Here is an 11,626-nt window from a genome sequence, read left to right as displayed (position 1 = left end):
GACAGGTTTGTCTGACAAAGCGCTGCGCTCCCGGACTGTCAGTCATGCCTGAAGTAAGAGACAGAGCACTCTGGAAATGACTGCAACAGTACTTAGCAAATGTAAAACGGAGAGAAACTCACTGCAGGATGCAAATGCAGCGTGAGTCCAGTTTTATTAGAGTATTTTGCACACAGTTCCTCTCTTGAAACACAAAGACACTAGAGAGGTGACTGTCACTGGTGAGTAATGATACAGCACAGTGGGAGGTAAAGGGAATTGGGCTTAGGCCAGCGCAAGCCACCCACTGAGACTGGGTCCTCCCTGGGAGCAGGCTTCTGCAAATATAAGGCGTGAGTCTGATCTCACGCACACCTGGCTTCAGTGAAAATATTCCTGATTTGCACCTGAGTGAGATCAGAATCAGGCCATCATTTTGACTAAATGATAAACCTGATTCCTCACGGGACCCTGCCTGGTTTACGCTGGGATAACGTCACAGATTTCAGCAGGGTTACACCACAGTCAAACTGGACTGACTCTCAGATTCACACCCAAAACCTTCCATCCAGCTGTAAAAAGAGCAAGATTCCATTGGGTAACTCGTGCCCCAGGAGCGCCACCATCATTCCTAGTCAATCGGGGGGAAGGGGGGGGGGCTGTAGGCTTTGCTGGCCCCTATTTCTCCCAACAGTAGAACATATACAGTTCTCCATTGCATTCAGCCATGCACCTCTCCCCTTTCTCTCATTTCTTACAGGCCTAAGCTCTGCTACAGCATTATACTAAAGGTCAAAGCCGCTCCCGTTGAACGAAAGGCAAAACTTCCCGAACAAGGATCCACCCCATATAACTAACAACGGAACGCTGGACAGTGATTCCATATGTCGCTGTGTCGACGGGCCACTTCATCCCACCGGCTCCCAAATTCAGACGTGGGCTGAGCCGTGACATCGATGGCAGAGACCTCACTTCCTGTCCCAGTCACACCTCCCCTGCCCCAGCATAATGGGGAGGAGAGGGTGTATCAAGGCCAAGCAGAGCAGAGCGCTGTTATTTCTGATCTTCCACTGGGGTAGGGCCCGTTATGCCAGCGGTGGAAGTAAGAGCAGGCCCCCTGCGGCCCTACCTTCTGCTGGGGCCAGGTGGCTGTGGACCGGAGAGCTACCACCAATGCTCTGCAGCAGCCGCTCTTGGAGGGTCAGGGCCAATTCCTCAAAAGAGCTTACTTGCCCCCTGCCCATAACACTGTGAGTGGACAGTAGTTCAGGACTGAATCCCAGGCAAGAGCGCCCCCTTATGAAAGCACTACCGCCGGGCTGTTGCCTCTCATCCCCAGGCCAGACCAGCTTGGAATGGCTGCGGCCACCGATGGCCGTCAGGCCAGCCTGTCCATGTGGAAGCATCCCAGCTGCACCTGACACCTTAGTTCACAAGCTCTCCCTTAGAGGAGGCTGCTGAACAAAGGGCCTAGAGCAGAGGTGGGCAAACTACGGTCCAGGGGCTGCATCTGGCCTTTAAGATGTTTTAATCTGGCCTTCGAGCTCCTGCCGGGGAGTGGGATCGGGAGCTTGCCCCGCTCCGCGCGGCTCCTGGAAGAAGCGGCACGTCCCCCCTCTGGCTCCTATGCGTAAGGGGCAGCCAGGGGGCTCTGCACGCTGCCCCTGCCCCAAGTACCACTCCCATTGGCCAGCAAATGGGGCCAATGGGTGCTGCAGGGGTGGCGCCTGTGGATTGGGCAGAGGGGGGACATGCCGCTGTTTCCAGGAGCTGCTTGAGGTAAGCGCCACCCAGAGACTGCACCCCTGATCCCCTCCCATGCCCCAACCCCTTCGTCAGCCCTGATCCCCCTCCCACCCTCCAAACCCCTCGGTCTCACCCTCCTGCACCCCAGAGCTCACCCCCGCACCCGCACCCCTGCCCCAGCCCGGAGCCCCCTCCCGCACCCTGAACTCCTCATTTCTGGCCCCACCCCAGAACCCACACCCCCAGCCGGAGCCCTCATCCCCAGCCACACCCCAACCCCAAATTTCATGGGTGTTCATGGCCCACCATACAATTTCCATACCCAGATGTGGCCCTTGGGCCAAAAAGTTTGCCCACCCTGGCCTACAGTTTCACTGGGTCCCCACTCTTGTACTTCAGAAGAATTAAATTCCTCCAGCTCCAAAGGAAACAACTCCTGGAGACCCAGCTCATGAACCCCGGCTTTCAGCCAGGGCCAGGCAGAGAGAGCAAGGAACAGGGAAGCACCATCATAGTTTGTTCCCATTAGTTTCCCCCGCTTCCTGGTTCTGTTTTGCCAGCTAGCAAGGCCGTCCTCAGCTGCCTCCAAAAGAGGTGCCTGCTTATTTCCCTGTCCTTCCACTCCAGGTAGGTGTTCCTCTGCAGGTAGCGGGACAGCCCCAGCTTGCGCCTCAGCAGCGCCTTATTCACTTCCTCCAGCACAATCAGGATGATGCCAGCTCTGCCCTCCACGAACTGCCAGGACTGGGCGATCTCAAGCTCAAAGCTGCACCACTTGCTCTCCATGAAGTGGTCGGAGATGACCGCGATGACTTTCCTGCTGCTCAGGAACCCTTCGTGGATGATGTTGGAGGCAACGGGCACCCCCGGCGTGAAGTCCCGGTAGTGGAGGCAGAGGTGGAAGGGGGGTACTCCCCCCTCCAAGGTCTCGACCAGCTCCTTTCTCACCCACTCAATGTCCTTGCTGGAGTGGATGACAAAGGCGTCGTAGGTGTCATCCCTGTCCGCATACCGCCGGCATCCGCTGAGCAGTACCAGCCCGTAGTACAGGTTGAAGTAGTATTTGTAAATGAGGAACAAGAACAGAGCTCCAGCGAGGGCCGGGCCCACATAGATGGCCATCAGAATGGGACTGAGTTGGCAGGAGGAGAGGTCAAAGTTCAGCACACTCACATTCTTCAGGTGCTCGGGGCTATTGCAGACCATCAGCTTGGTGCTCCAGAGCAGCTCCCCGTGCTCCTTGGCCCACTTCAGGAAACTCAGGTGGCTGCAGGAGCAGTCAAACAGGTTGCAAGAGATGTCCAGGTGGACCAAGCTGCTCGGCAGGCTCTCCAGAGCCTTTTCTGTCAAGACAGTCAGCTGGTTGCTGCTAAAGTCCAGGACAGTGAGGGCCTGGAGAGGCTTGTAGGCCAGGTGGTCAAAGGTCAGCAGCTTGTTGTGGCTGATGTTTAGCTTTTGCAATTTATTAAGGGTAGAAAATGCGCTCAGAGACACCTGTATCAAATTACAGCTGGAAACATCCAGGGTGAGCAGCTGGGTCACTTTCATGAAGCTGTCGCCCAGGTTGTTGCCCTTAAAGGAGTTGCCGGCCATCTTGAGCACTTGCAGGGACTCTAAGCCACAGAACGCACACTGGGACTCAACATGAGTGTTGGTGTAGGAAATATCAAGGTAGATGAGTTTCCCAAGGGAGAGGAAGACAGGAAAGGAGCCAGGACCATTCAACTTCGAGTGCTGAAAGTCCAGAGACACCAGCTCATTGACACTCCAGCTTCCAGACACGCTGATTTTGGAGTTGAAGCTCAGGTTCAAGTGCTTCAACTTTGGGGTCCCAGACAGGTAAAAGGCACAGCATTGAATGAAGCTGAGCCGGTTCTCACTCAGATCCAGGACCTCCAGGTTAGGCAGATCCACAAATGTCTGCAGGAAGCCAGTGAGGTATTTGCTTTTGGTGATCCGAAGCACTCTCAGCTCTTTGAAGGAGGACAGCTTCAGGGCAGGCACCTCACTAAACTTGCAGGTCTTGCATTCCAGCTGGTGTAGTCTGGAGGCAGTAGGGACCGCTGACACCTGGTTGAGGTAGATATCCACCATCCGAATAATGGAGGTGTTGACCAGGCAGTCAAAGAGAGTGTCTGTGCAATTATAAAACCTCTCGAAGCAAATGAACACAAACTCCTGAAGCTGCACCTGACACAGTCCATCCAGGAGCCCATTACTAAAGTCCCCCACTCTCCGAATGTTCCTGAACTCTCCAAGAACTAGTCTGTTGACCTGTAAGCCAGCAAGGCCTTGGATGCCAGCCTTCATAACACTGGTGTTCTCAAAACAAGCCCTCAGAGACAGCTCATGAAGATGAATCCCCTCAAAGGAGCCTAGCTGAATGTATTTTATATCATTGATAGAAAGCACTAATGTTAGGTTGAGGCCCTTCTCTCCTTGCAAAACATCCAGGTCTCCTGTGGAGATAGATGAGATCTTATTCGATTGAAGGCTCAGGAATCGGAGAAAAGTCAAGTTGGAGAAATATTTGGGGAGCTTCAAAGAGTCGACATTGTTCTTGGCCACATTCAGTTCCTGCAGAGTATGTAAGTGTCCAATGGGCAGGTCAGCTAGCGAGGATATGCTGTCTTCCACAGCTACCAGCTTTTGCAGGGATGTCAAACTATAGAAGGCTTTTGGACCCAGATGCCAGAGGGGATTTGCAGTCAGAATCAAGGTGAGCAAGTTATGAAGATCCTCAAAAGCATAGTCTTCAATTGTCTGGATGCGACACCTGTTACGCAAGAAAAGAGAACAATATACATGAAGCATTATCACTTCTGTCACACACACGCACATGCATATGGGTACCGCGTTACTGCACTGGGTGCAGACACAGTGTCATTATGCCAGGTGCACATGGGTATGGAGCATTACCAAGCTAGGCAGCTTTGCAGACACACCATTATCAAACCTGGGGCAATATTATCACACCAGATCTACGTGTGAGCACAGCATTATCGCCCAGAGATGCAGACCTGCCCAACCAGGCAAAAAGAAATCAGCTTAGTGGAAAGGAAATGAATGCTGACACATAGAACACATCTCTCACATCTCTTCTGCCCTGCCTAAATCTGGAATTAAATTTGAAAGCAGGGGATTTACAGAGCCATCTACAGTGAGGCAGGGTGCAGGCTTCCTTTACAACCTGACAGTCCTAATCAAAAGCACCCATTAACATTCCAGGGTTTCTTCACCACCAAAAGGCCTTAAAACAGAGGCTGAGCGTTTACAAGGCACCTAGGAGATCTGGGTACCTCATTCCAGTTAATGTTCATGGGAACTGGACACAATTTCCTCAGGGAGCTTTGACAATCTCAGCCTTCATTTCTGGAATGAAAGGAAACCTTAAACTCAGAAGAGTGCCGCGGAGTTACCAACAATCCATGAGAAGACCCTAAATCTACATCAGGGTGCGGAATGTTGTATGTGACTGAATCTGCTAGGGGCAGTCTTCAGGATTTGAACCCAGAACCTTCAGTGCTAAAAGCATGAGCCTCTATCGCTTGAACTAACAGACTAAAAATGCCACAGCCAGAAATAGTAGCAGAGTCGTAAACCTCTTACGTGATTCAGGCATGAAATGTGGAAAATAACCCACATACTCCTAGTATGGGTTAAAAGCTAACCTCCCCTAGGGAACCTCATCCTGAATGTCTAAGGTCTAGTGGGGTTGAAACCCCATGTTGAATACCCATTCTATAATAATAATACTATCTTGCTCTCCTATAGTGCTTTTCATCCATAGATCTCAAAGCACTTTGCAAAGGAGGACAGTATCATTATCCCCATTTTACAGATGGGGAAACGGAAGCACGAAGTGGTGACGTGACTTGCCTTTGGTCTCCTAGAAGGCCAGTGGCAAATCTGGGAATAGAACCTAGGTCTCCTGAGTCCTAGTCTAATGCTCCATCCACTAGGCAACACTGCCTCCATCACCAAATCTCCTATATGACCCATACACTCTAACCAATCCCACTTGGTTCAACAACCACGTTTAAGCCCAGGAGCTTCAGCACCATACACATGAACCTCTACCACTTGGCCTAAAGGATTTAGGTCTGGATTGAGCCGTCCGTCCCTATTCAGCAAAGATAAGCACAGGCTTACGTGCTTTGCTGGCTAGGGGGTGTACTTAAGCATGTGCTCAAATACTTTGCTCATTCGGAACTTTAGTTCCAGCAGCGGAGGCTTATAAGGAGTCAGGTACACGTATTTTAGTCCCAGATGAAGTCTGAGCTCTGCTTGCTAGTCTAAAGGAAACTGTCCCTAGAACAACATAGAACACAGCTTCAGCTCCTAGCATCCGGAAGGGAAGGAAAGGCCGACTGCTCCTCTAAGCAAGGAGAGTTAGTGAGGGATTAGCGTGTAGGGATACTGGATTCTACCCTGAACCTCCAAACCTTAATGCCGTGGCTCAGTCTACACTTAAAATGCTACTGCGCTTCAGAGTAGACACTCACTGCCGCAACGGGAGGGGTTCTCCTGTCGCTGTGGTTAATGCGCCTTACCGGGTGGCAGTAGCTATGGACTGGTCTACATTATAAACTAGACTGACCCAGCTACAGCACTCAGGGGTGTGAAAAGTCCACCCCCTGAGCGCCATAGTTCAGCTGACCTCAGACAGCGGTAGGTCGATGGAAGAATTCTTCCGTGGACACAGCTACTGCCTCTTGGGGAAGTGGATTAATTACGCTGACAGGAGAACCCCTCCCATTGGCACAGATAGCGTCTACACTTGAAATGCTGCATTGACACGTCTGGGCTGCTGGAGAGTTCAAGAATAGACAAGCCCTAGGCTGATGGAAGAACTTTTCCGTTAACCTAGCGCTGTCTACCCCAGGGGTCAGTTGGCATTTATGTTTCGCAGAAGAGTGGATTTTCCACTCCCCTGAGAGAACTAGCAATGCCCATGCTAGTTATCAGCGTAGATCAGCCCTGAAACAGCTCATTGGGCTGGAGGGAGACAGACAGAGAGGTGCTGGAACAATTTTTGGAGTGGGGGTGCTGAGAGCCATTGAACCAAACTGGTTTCAGAGTAACAGCCGTGTTAGTCTGTATTCGCAAAAAGAAAAGGAGTACTTGTGGCACCTTAGAGACTAACCAATTTATTTGAGCATAAGCTTTCGTGAGCTCACGAAAGCTTATGAACCAAACTGTAAACCCTGTATATAATGGAAACCACTTCAAGCCAGGGGGTGCAGCACCCCTAGTTCCAGCACCTATGGACAGGCACAGTAAACAGCTATCTGAACTTAGAAGGGAATATCCTTGACAAGCCCAGCAGCATTCAGCAATTGCTCAGACCCGGTGTGGGATTTCTCTTATGCTGAGAGCGGAATTCATCCCAAAGCAGATATCCCTGATTCAAGGCCAAAGGCGCCACTTAAAACTTCAGCTCAGATCTCATGTGAGGCTCTAGTGGGTGTAGAGTCTGAAATGGGCCATCGGAGCTGGAGAGAATTCCATCATCAGAGGAGATGTGCCAGTAAGGACCTGGTCTTAATTACCATGCCAGGTCTGCGGGGTAGGGAGCTTTTCTTCTGACATGTCTGTAAAGTGCCGCGGGTACCAATGCCTCTATGTAAACAATAGTAATCATTATTATTAATATAATTCACCATTCCCATTGAATCTTTAAAGTGCAGGTCAGCTCTGTAGGAGTGGTGTCACTGGGTCTCCACATTTACTGTCTCTAGGTGATCTCCAGGTCAAATGTGCCCTATTTACCACTAAAAAGATGCCCATTTCTTCACTTGCAACCCACAAAATGCCACGTGACACTTGCACGGTGTACGATCTATCTTGTGCATTGTCACCCATAATGCAGGTTGTGAAAGAGAAATAAGGGCTTCACTTACTTCTGTGACCCCCTCCTCCCCCCCAATCGTTTCCAGGTTATGTCCTCAGTGACACCCGTGCAACCGCTTCACTGCCCACGTGCTGTCAAAACAAGGGGTCGCTGATTCGGACTTAGGAAACAACTCTGCTGTGGATGCACAAGAAGGAAGGGACTTCAGCCCATCATCCCTTTGTGGAGTTGTCTCTGACAGTCTAACAGAAGTAGTAAAGCCGAATGCCCCACGGAATGAACACGAGTGACATGAAGTGCAGGAACTGCACCTTAGAACAATATCCCTGTGACAGCACTGGGCACGATCTTAAATTATGGTGCAGGATTAGAACCCTTTTTTAGCCAGAATCACCCGTTGAACCACACAGACACAAGAGCAAAGAGGGCAAAAATAACAGTGCCTGTCCCCTTGTCAGTGCACTGGCGATTCTGAAACAGGATTAATCAGTGTGACGCAAAAGCCCTGTCTGCATCCAGTAGGACAACACCAATGTGAAAGGTTCCATACCTAGTGAGGTCCAGAAACCTCAGTGCAGGGACTGCTGAGAAATAATTTGAGGTCAGTGACTCCAGTGGGTTGAAACTCAGATCCAAGTTCTGGGTGGAAGGTGGGATTTCAGCGGGAACTCCAGAGAGGTTCAACTCCATGCATCTGTAAGTTACGTTGGTGATCTCCTGCAAATATTCACAGAGCCAATCCACAAATCAACATCTAGATTCCACAGAGTGCCAGAAAGTTAAACCATTAAAAAACTATCGCGTGCAGGCTAAATATCTCTGTAACAGACAGATCCTCTGGGCCGCACTGAGCAACAGGAAGTCCAAGCATCTGCACCTATTCTAGTAATAGCATCTCTGCTTCCTAAACCAATAACCAATATAATTACAAGTGTAATGAGGCGCAAGCCCACTGGGATGTGCCTACTTATATCAGTGGTGAATCTGGACCAGAGCTTTTAAAGACCAGATTCTTTGTGATGCTGGTAATACACCAGGGAACAGAGATACTCTCAGACAGTAACAATCCAAAATCAGCATTAAACTTAATTCTTCAAGTTAACATTTAACTTTATTTCTTATAGAACTCGTTTATTTATAAAAGTGACGTCTGGAAACAACCAACTCAGCAACAAGTTGCTGACCAGTGGCTGCAAAACCAACTCTGCAACGTATTACAGGAATAACCTAAAATATTAGAGCTTACAGCAGTAATAATACGGGGTCTGAGGTCTGGTCTACACTACAGAGTTAGGTCGACCCAAGACAGCTTCCGTCAGCCTAACTATGGAAGTGTTCACACTTAAAGTTCACTCCCGCCAACACACCTGCACTGCTACGCCGACTTAATAACTCCACCTCCGTGAGCAGCGTAGAATCAAGGTTGATGTAGTTAGGTCGACACAGCATCAGTGTAGACACCGCAGTGCTTATGTCGACGGTTACTGGCTTTCAGCACGCATCCCACAATGCCCCACGCTGACGCCACAATCGATACCAGTGCTCCTGGTGAGGGCTCGCACCGCCGACACAGGGAACAAAGAACAAACGCACTCAAGCAATGTAATTACTGCGGCAGCTATATGCGGACGAAAGTTAGGTGGACTTAATTTTGTAGCGTAGGCATGGCCTGAGTCTATTGCTGTAGGAGAATGGGATCCATTGGTTAATAACTGCACCTCAGCAATACCAAGCCTATGGAAACAAAACTAAAATAGGTCAAAGCTACTTTTTCTGGTTCTGCGAGTTGGTTTAGTCCAGGATTTCCATGGTGGCGTATGCTTTCTGCAAAGCTGCGTAATACTGCTGGCAAAAGACAACGCACCCCACAGGAAGATGAGCACTCAGCACATCAGAGACACCAATAACACAGGCTGGGGAAAGCTGCTCTTGAGAAACAAAAGGATTTTGGTTATTTAGAGATCACGTACCTCCACACAGGGGTTGAGGCTGCTGGCCATTAACTGCGACAGGAAAAGTGTGGCCAAAGACAGCACAAAGCAGGTTGGAAAGGAGAGAGCTTCTCTCCCGAACATCTTCAGGAGGTGACCATCCAGTGGAGAGAACCATAAGTGAAAATAAAAGACTCTAGCAAGACTCTGACCCCACCATCACTGCTCCTCCCAAGGGCAGAGGGAGGAGAGGGAAGTGAAACTGAAAACAAGGCAGCTCTGAGGCATGCTCTGAGAACAACACTCTTCCGTTCAGTTGCTTGTAAAGAAGAGGAAGTTACAGGAAAGCATGACCTCCTGGGCAAAAAGCCCAGAGGTGCCTGGGTCCCATCAGAGCAATCATTTAATGCCTCAGCTTAAGATGGAATAAAAAGGAAAACCACCCCTTTGGAACTCATCTTTCCTGGGAGAGAAAAGACGTCCATCCCACACACTAATACATCTGAATGCACTAGGTGCATCCAGTGTTGGCACTGGGTTTACCCTCACAACCTCTGGCTGCCCGTCGTACCATACAGACTAGGGGAGCCGGGGAGATTATACTGGCATTACACAATGCTCCCATCTCAAGCAGAGCAGAGGTCTGCCGGAAACGAGCAGGATGGTACCAGGCATGTGCAGGGAGCAAAACACGCTGGGTGGGGCTGGGAAGTGACCCAGTCGGAAGGAGACTGCTGGTGTGGATTTGCACAAAGGAGCTTTCACCTGGCTGGGATGGCACTTAGGGCACAAAGCATTGGGCCCATACTTTGTTAAACACTGCTGTTTGTTCAGATGTATCTACAGCTGTTGGACAAGTTGAGAGCTCTTCATCTCATGCTGCCTGCCCCAGGCTGTTAGATGTCTTCCTCCTTCTTCCATTCCCCCAATCCTGGACAGCCCTACAGACGTGATTTGTACCAGGATAGAACAGCTCTGGCCATGCCAGCATTAAGACACTGTGCCTTCTCGGATGCTGGTTCTTGGGGAGAGTCGAAAATCAAGCCTGGCAGTGCTGCATTCAGACCATTTCTTCCTATCCTGATATAAATATACCCTGTCTGAGGACTTCACCAACAGATTTCAAAGCACTTTGCAAATACTAACTAAAGGTTTTTCTACCCGGGGACACCCAGAAACGTTAATCCAAATTAACTAAAGGTGTGAATTTGAAGTGAATTAGTTAAACCGCATTCAACCCCATTAAAAAAATTAAACTAAACCAAATTAAGGCCACGTTAATTCTGAATGAGGTTGTTCACACAGGGGTTTAATGCGGTTTAACTAATCCACTTCAAATTCACAGTTTAGGTTAATTTCCTGGAGGCCCCCATGTAGATGGGCCCAAATGGGCACAAGCCCCCTGTGAAACAGAGAAGTGTTATTATCCCCACTTTTGCAGAGGGCTTGTCTACACTACAAATGCTGTACAACTGCTGTACTGGCTTAGCTAGACTGTCAGAGACCCCAAGACAAGACGCAGCTTATCCCAGCAAAAGGAATTCTTTTGCCAGCATAGTTAAACTACTTCCCCGAACGACATAAACTGTGCCGGCAGGATGTCTCATGACGTTGTCACCAGGACGTTTGCCGGTATAGCTATCACAGTGGGGTGTATGTGATTTTTTTCCCAGACTCTTGGCTGACACAGCTGTGCTGGCAAAACCTTGTAGTTGAGATCAAGGCTCAGAGGTTATATGACTTATTCACCATCACTCAGAACATCAGTGGCAGAGCAAGGAATAGAACCCAGGAGCCCCCGCTGAGAATGGCATGCGCTAACCACTAGCCCACACTCCTCCAGATCCTGCATTGTCTATCAGTGGCTGCACTGGTAAGGCCTTTTCCTCCTTGAGAACATTTATCACCTCACCTGTCCTGAGGGTGTGAGAAGAGAATGAACGATCCTGCCACCTGGAGACCAAACGAGGCAGCGCTCCTTGTGACTGAAGCGGTGCACCAACATGTCCCTTTGAGATTTAGTCGTGTGTTTCAGGGTGCTCCTTCAGACTGAACCATCACACTGCTCTTCAATTGCATTACCCCAGAATGCCAGGGGATGGCTCACATACCGGTC

At 49.9% G+C, this 11,626-nt stretch overlaps 1 protein-coding gene across 2 annotated transcripts; it reads right to left on the bottom strand.

Annotated features, from left to right (window-relative positions):
* Window positions 1–1,998: 1,998 nt before the first annotated feature.
* On the bottom strand, window positions 1,999–10,699 carry TLR4 (toll like receptor 4). 2 transcript variants are annotated; one of them, XM_073313952.1, is made up of 3 exons: window positions 9,550–10,699; window positions 8,130–8,296; window positions 1,999–4,501 (listed from the first exon to the last, which is right to left on the bottom strand). In XM_073313952.1, the coding sequence occupies exons 1-3, from the start codon at window positions 9,652–9,654 to the stop codon at window positions 2,251–2,253; spliced, it is 2,523 nt and encodes an 840-aa protein (XP_073170053.1). In that variant the 5' UTR covers window positions 9,655–10,699; the 3' UTR covers window positions 1,999–2,250. The 2 variants fall into 2 exon arrangements, with proteins under 2 accessions (XP_073170053.1, XP_073170054.1); XM_073313953.1 differs by having other exon boundaries at window positions 8,947–9,635.
* Window positions 10,700–11,626: the final 927 nt, after the last annotated feature.

The sequence above is a fragment of the Lepidochelys kempii genome, chromosome 16, assembly GCF_965140265.1.
Source record: "Lepidochelys kempii isolate rLepKem1 chromosome 16, rLepKem1.hap2, whole genome shotgun sequence".
NCBI classification, from domain to species: domain Eukaryota; kingdom Metazoa; phylum Chordata; order Testudines; family Cheloniidae; genus Lepidochelys; species Lepidochelys kempii.
Note: the sequence above shows the minus strand (reverse complement) of the source record. Positions and strands in the feature narration are given on the sequence as shown.